General features: G+C 49.5%; 1 protein-coding gene across 1 annotated transcript; it reads right to left on the bottom strand.

Annotated features, from left to right (window-relative positions):
• Positions 1–3588: 3588 nt before the first annotated feature.
• On the bottom strand, positions 3589–7050 carry PFICI_13016 (uncharacterized protein; the record flags this gene model as incomplete). The annotated part of the gene is made up of 9 exons (XM_007841597.1): positions 3589–3851; positions 3919–4090; positions 4166–4249; positions 4304–5194; positions 5308–5449; positions 5506–5543; positions 5596–5713; positions 5774–6410; positions 6471–7050. The coding sequence occupies 9 exons, from the start codon at positions 7048–7050 to the stop codon at positions 3589–3591; spliced, it is 2925 nt and encodes a 974-aa protein (XP_007839788.1).
• Positions 7051–7444: the final 394 nt, after the last annotated feature.

Below are 7444 nucleotides of genomic sequence, written 5' to 3'. Positions count from 1 at the left end.
GAGAGAGAGAGAGTTGTGTATATGGGTGAAATCAAAACACCAGTTTGATATTTTTTTTTTGACTCGGAGCGTGAGCAATCAGGGAATGACGATTGGAGGAGTTGAATGACAAGAGTGTCAAGCCCACGAGACCTGTCAAGGCGAGAAATGAATGAAGCAAGCAAACAAAGATGGGACGGACTCAACCGGGAGAAGGATTGTATAGCAACAAGAGGAGACAACAAGGAGTGGTGAACAAGGCGAGCAGGAGATGGGCACTGAGCGGCAATATGTACAAACGAGGGTTTTCCCTTCATTGTCGAAGCGCCCGCGGTCCAAGCTGATCTCTCGAGCCTAGAACCATCAGGTATACCATGTAGGTCCACATAACTATATCGATCCCTGTCAACTTCAGCTTATACTGTGGAGCTGAGGAGCAATCAGGACCATACGTCAGGGTAATACGAACCTACACATATGCAAACTGGGTATGGTTGGATGTGCACGAAGTACAACAGCAGCTTGCTTGTGTATGTAGTGTACAGAGTTGATAACAGGGCAGGACAATACTTGGAATGTAAGCCCCCTTGGACAAGCATCACCCACCTTACCTAGTGTAGGTAAGGAGTGTACACTACTACTGGCCTAGATATAGCCACACACATGCAATGCAACCCCCATGCTCGCGCTCGTCACACACACACACACACACACACACATTAGCACACACAACTCTTGAAGCAAAGAGAGGGTGAGTGAGGGATAAAAAAAAAACAAATAAAGAGGATGTGTAGGCCTTGGTCGAGTTTAGTTGGTGTGGCCCGGCACTCGACTCTTGGGCTGCCAGTCTCCCTTGATTCCGAGTACAAATTAATTCACTTGCGGATTGGGGGCATTTTTCAATGTTATTCGTGCCTGACAAATGGTTTTTTTGTTTGGTTTTTTTTTTTTTTTTTTTTTTTGGCGCGCACCAGTACCGCGCCGCTGGACATTGTAGTATGTATTGTTCGAACCTGAATGCATACGTTACACAGTGAATCTTTGTATGCATATCTCGGGCGCCTGGTCAGATGCATACCTTGGGGTGGCTGGATAAACCATACACATTTCTTGATTGTTCAACAGACTAACTGTTGGTCATTACATGAAAAACTCCGAGGCACCAAAAAAGTTATGCTACTCTGCTGAACTGGACGAAAGAAGCAAATGTGGTTTGATTAAAGATGGGGGAGGGGGAGAGACGGGGAGAGAGACCAGGGATCGAATTCTTGTTCCTGAGCTAGACTAGGTACATACCTTAATGTAGGTAGATAGATAGATAGACAGATACAGGTGGATTTGCATCCCAGAAGAATTAAACAGCCATCCCGCCTTCCGGAACGCCCTAGGATTCCGGACGATCCAGGAACGCCAGGAACGAGATTTGTCCTAGCATTTAGGAGGGGAGTTGGGAGGGGGGAAGGGGGTCATCCATTCACCCAATCCCAGTAACCGCTCGTTCCGTCGTGTTTCCATCCAACCATCCTTGGACGATTCGTTTACCCGCCGGGTCGAATCAGATGTCGACAAGGAAGCAGAGCCGAGAGGCGCCAAGGTCACCGGCTGTAACGCTAGCATTGTGGCTTTTTTCTTTCTTTCTTTCTTTCTTTCTTTCTTTTGCCTGAGACGCTGAACAGAATGTGCAGACGGCATCCTAAAAATTGCGTGTTGGCACCATCCAAGTGGGTGGTTCTTTGGTGGTTTGGGTGGTGTAGGGAGCCCTTCTTCATCTTTGTAAGTGGCACTATATTCATCAGGTGCTTATTTACTATTTTCATCTTTTTTTTTTCCCCTTGGACCCCGTCAGGGACGCCCAATGTATCAAGACGGTCAAAAGGGCTTTTCTTTGTCTCTACTAGTATTATTGATACAGAGCAGGCTTTTGTTGCCCCAAGGCAAAGTGTGAGGGGCCTGCAAATATTTTCAGCTTACAGGTCTTGGCCTCGGACTGTCAACCAAAGAAACACGACAACCGTCCCAAAGTTTCCCCCCACCCCCTGCAAGCCCTAAAACGACCCATGTGGTCGCTCGCAGGATTCCGACAAGTCGGCGTACAGGAAATGTGAGCAAGGAGGGGGGGGGGGGGGGGGGGTTAAGGAAAAGGACAGTAAAAAAAGAAAAAGAAAAATGAGAAACGGAAACTCTCGTTTGCATTACTCCTGCATGACGATTCATTCACTGGCAAGATTCATGGCCCCAAAGGAAATTACCAGGGTGGTCGACGGACTTTAAGAGGGCTCATGGAGCGAAACACACCAAACGCCTAGCGCAACGTTGATCCTTTATTAGTAGATCCGAGAGGAGCCGCCGCTGGTAAACGACTCCCCACGGAACATCACGGTTAGGCTCAAAACATGGCCTAATGTCCATGCAATTCCAACGTGGCTAATCAAGGCGGCAGACTAATTATATATAGATTTATGCCTCTCTTTTCCTAGTGACGGCCCAAAAGAAGAAGAAGGAAATAATATAGTATGTTTACTTGGCTGTGCTATCGCAATAAACCGGACCTGGCCTGGTCGGACCAAGAAGCCGGGACCTCAATTTGTAAACTCCCGATAGCTATGTATGTTATGTTTGTATGTATGTATGTATGTATGTATGTATGTATGTATGTATGTATGTATGTATGTATGTATGTATGCACAATACTACATACCTACCTAGTATGTACGAGTATAGACATGCCGTGTCCCTTTCTTCTCTCGTTACAGGCTATTTATGTGGCTGGGTGCATCCCCGCCGACTATTCACATTCAGCATTCCACATGCTTTATCAATTATAACCACACCATATATATCCACAAAGAAAGCAAGATCATGCCGGGTTATTATGCACATATGTCGTGGCAACAAAGCCGCTTACATGGTTGGGTATATGCCGGGGTGCGAGTGCAGAGAGCTGGCAGAGTGCCATAATTATATGCATAGCTGCGCTGTCATATTGTGCCACATTTTACTTGTGTCGATTTGCCGCATCTAACTGGGCCAGTTGCGACGCTCGGCTCTCTTGAGGGAATGCATGATCAAATTGGCTGCTGCAATACGCTGAAGTCTCTCTTCGAGCAACTCTCTGTAGCACCCCCCATGACGGAGCAATGATGTTATTTGGACTGCGGCGGCAAACATCGCCACAAACACCAGCGCATGCTGCAGCTGAGTCTCATGGAATGTGATATAAATTTTGAGTGTCTTGATCAATTTGATACCATACGCTACATGTCGAAACGCCATGGTGAGATTATTTCACTCGAATGGCCATATCGCGTCTGGACTTTGAACGCGGAGAGGTGGACTGCCTGACTGTAACATACTAAAAAGCATCTGGTTTACGAAAAGCCCGAATTGTGCAAAATGAAAACTTCCTCTACACTACACTGATTGTCTTCAAGGCCTCAAACGATGGTGGTTGAGATGAATGGATATCTATTCACCATCTTTTGGAGCACGTGTCGAGTAGTCATTGTGGTTGAAATTACTTACGGTCTCTCCTTGCTTCTGTTTACGTCTAAGCCGAAGGAAATGTATGAATCTAACACAAAATACAGCCCTCACTGATGCCTATAGTGTCTATTCCACATTTTCATCAGGCCAACAAGCGCCCACCTCCAATTCCCCCCCCTCGGTCTCTTCAAAAGAGAGAACTACGGATGCGCCCCATTGCAGGGGATTATTCTCCCACAAGACCACGTCCTTGCTGGGCTTTAGCCTGAGGATGTCCTCGACTTTCTTCGAAACGAGTTGAATAGCCTCACGCTCGTTGAGTCCGGCATACTTGGCTGCCCAGGAGGCTTCCAAAGCTAGGTCGTGGATACGTGAGTCTCCCACCGGTACTTTGCACGAGTAGTATCAGCGTCAGTACAAATCATGCCTTAAAGGTCTTGGGGGGTTCACTCTTACTCTCGGCTGCAACAGATATGGCAAATTCTACGCCAGCCTCGCTAAGAACGCTGGCAGGGCTTCGGGTGAGCGGAGGTCCGACGAAGACGTCTCTCCTGTCCCAGCTTGTCGGGCCGGGGCGTGTAGCACTGAGAATCACGGGAATGCCCGCAGCAGCGAGTTCTTCGGCCACCTAGCCAACATGGTCAGAACGCCTCATTCCAGAAGCGCTTTTCCATTTCGCGGAATGCGGCTGCATTGTACTCACAATTGGCGCCCCGTGGCCATCGTTGATGACAATGTAGACATCTTGATAGTCCTTCTTGAGTGATATAATCTGTTGAGTGTGTGCCTAGTCCATCTGGTTAGCTCTCCAAATGTAAAGTGTCGACAGGGGGGGTATTACTGAGCTCTCCACACTTATGATCAAGGGGAGGTGTCCATCCGCCACCAGGCCGAATGCACTCTCGTTCCCTTTGCCGTGGTTGTCGCTCAGTATAGCCCGGAGCGTCTTGATCGCCATGCTGATGCTGCCCACATCTCTGCTGCTCTGGTCAAGGCGTACGTGAAGGCCGACCTCGTCCATGATGACTCCACCGTCTAGAATGCTTTTGGTTCCCGAGGTTCGAATAGCAGCCGAGACACCCTGAACCAGCCCGGCTGGTGCTTCGGGCGGCGTGATAGCTCTCGTGACACCGCCTAGACGTGCCCGAGAAAATGCCTTGCCGTCCAGATACAAACCATACTTGGCGTAGTCAATAGATGTGGGGTCTTTTACATTTTCTGTTTCGGAAACGCCGTTGCCCGTCTCTTCAGCCATGAATATCTCCTTGATACCAAGGCTGTCCGTTACTGCAGTGAGGCCAGGCAATAAATGGCCGTTCTGTAGCGTCAGTTGGGTGGCATTCTCATTTCCAGCGGCCATGATTACGTCGTGACAAGCCTCTCGACTGTCTAGACATGCTACTTGCCCATTGTCGATAACGAGAGTCATATTCTCGGTACCAGCCGTGGAGATGGAGCCGACATGGTGCGGGTGATTGTCCAGAAATGACTTTCGGATTCCATGCACGATAAAACTTTGGCCGTGTCGCTTCGCTAGGGCGCAGAAGTCGTTTGCAGTCGTTATTGCCTGCCTCACACGCATCACGGGCGCATCCAAGGTCGTATCGGGGGTAGTCGCCGTCTCCATTGATGACCCCGTGGACGACTGCACCATCTTCGAGTCCAGAGTTGCCACACCGTCAATGAAGACTTGCTGGGGCGTGGCACCGATTGAGAGAGGGTGAGCGTCCCACTGTGCAAGCCGTGTTAGTACTCTTATTCGCCTCTTCACGAGCATTTCTTGACCCATGATGAACCATGATTTCTAGTCTATGTAAACCTCCATTAGTCGACGGCGATACTTACAACGACGATATCCGCATCGTAACCTGCACGAACATAGCCGATGCGGTGGGACAAATCCAGAGCTGCCGCTGGAATCGAAGTCACGGCCTGTAAAGCCTTCTCGGCCGGGAGGTGGAATGCGTGTCCTGCGGCGGCTTGTGACCTGTTTTGTGTCAGTCCTGGACAGCCACCCAGTTCATCATCTGGCGAGAGACAAACATGACATATTTAGCATTGGTTGACTCCTCAGCATGGTCCTGTCAGGTTCAGTAATGCATTCATTCCAGTGCTCGATCCTGGAGTACGTACGGATTTGTACGCAACGGGCAAACCATGAGCGTCCAAGATGGCCCCGGCATACAGACTCGGGTGGTATGCCTCGTATTTGTAGAGGGAGGCCTCGGCAAAGGTGGCAATCGTAATGTTCCTACGAGTTTTTGGCGTGAGTTAAGCGGTAGGTGGCTGCTGTTGTTGTGGGTGTACTCACCCGCCGTATGCTTTGATCATTTCCGGGACTTGCCATGCCTCGATGGCATGATGGAATGCCCTGACCCGGATACCAAATTCTCTCATCACACCGAGCATGGTCTCGAGATCCTCTGGCTCGTAGCAATGGTTGTTCATGGCCACCTGTCCACGGATCAGAGCAATTGTTGACTCTAGTTCGAGCTGCTCGGGATACCCGCCCTTTTGCTCAACAAATTGGCCTCGTGCTGCATTGGTCTGAAGTTGCGCAGCAATATTGCACCATGAATCCTGCTTGTCCATCAGCTCTTTCGCCCGCGTCAGATGATGCCGGAGCACATAGGCGTTGCCCATTCGTGTATGGCCGTAGACTCGCTTGGGGTTCTCTCCGCATGCGAACTTCATGTAGCGGTGACGGTCCTGGCTGGGAATGCCGTGCTCGAGTAGCATTTCTTCCACTACGTATTCGCCGGTCTCTCCAGACCTGACAATGTTTTTCACGACAGTTCCCTCTCCACCAATGATGTTTGCGGACCCCGGAATGATGAGACTAGATGTGATTCCACCAGAAGCAATCACTCTGGTGGCTGGATCATATGCTTTTAGTGACTCAATCACTCGGAGGAATGGAGTCAGAGGCCCATAGAGAGGATTCATCTCTGTACATGTACGGATGTGGTCAGCGATGCGTGCGTTTTGTTGGTACTGCAGAAACATACCGTTCACGTCATTTAAAGCTTCTGAGCCTGGCCAAGCCATGGCCAAGTGATGCGAATGCATGTCCACCAACCCAGGCGTCACAAAACGTCCGTTGAGATTATACTCGACGCCACTTTTGAGTATCGATTGGGCTGCCGAGGCTACGGACACGGACAGCACCAGACCCTCTGAGAAGACTATATCCACTGGCGTTGGTGAATATGTTTCCCCATCGAACAAGGACACATTACGCAGCGCGATCGTCTCCTTCTGGCCGCGCGCCTGATTCCATCTCGGATTGCGAGTTCGCGAGTCGGGCGACTCCACGGGCGGGACATGGTTGCGCGTTGCGCACCGGCCGAGAGACGCCTCGAATTCTCTAATCGCGCTCGCGGCATAAGCATCAGATGTGGCAACTGTGGATCGACTTGCTCTTCCAGCCATGAAACAGACACACGAGACCAAGGACAGGATGCACAAAGTGGACAGCGTCTTTTTCAAGGACACGCGACGGAAAGGTCCGTGGAACAGTGGTCGGCGATATGCATATGCCTCGACCTCATAAGGTGGCGGCAATCCCTCGCCCTTGGCCGCGAACATGATGGCAAATGCTGCTGACAATTCTTATAGATTGTTGCCAGACGATGGCAACATTGAAATCTAGTGACGACTGGTGATTAGCAAAGCTCGTAGATATACTTAAAACGAAAAGAGTTACGCCGTATTCCGTAATTTCTAGTGGAGCAATCCGAACTCCGAATTAAATCACATTATTGTCTTGAACTATATCCTGAGCGGTCTAACCCACTAAAATCACAACCAAGATTAAAACAGCATGTCAAGCGAGAGCCCAGAGACATAGTGGATTCAATTATGCGGTTACATGCGCTTGAACAAAACGGGACGTCCAGGGAACGAAATCATGGTATGGAAGTTTTTCATTTTTGTTCTTATTTTTTTTTTTCCCGAGAAAAAAAAGTCGACCAATATAAAA

Source organism: Pestalotiopsis fici, assembly GCF_000516985.1.
Source record: "Pestalotiopsis fici W106-1 unplaced genomic scaffold PFICI_Scf_10, whole genome shotgun sequence".
Classification (NCBI taxonomy): domain Eukaryota; kingdom Fungi; phylum Ascomycota; class Sordariomycetes; order Amphisphaeriales; family Sporocadaceae; genus Pestalotiopsis; species Pestalotiopsis fici.
The sequence above is the reverse complement of the archived record's forward strand: the minus strand, read 5'-3'. Positions and strand labels throughout refer to the sequence as shown.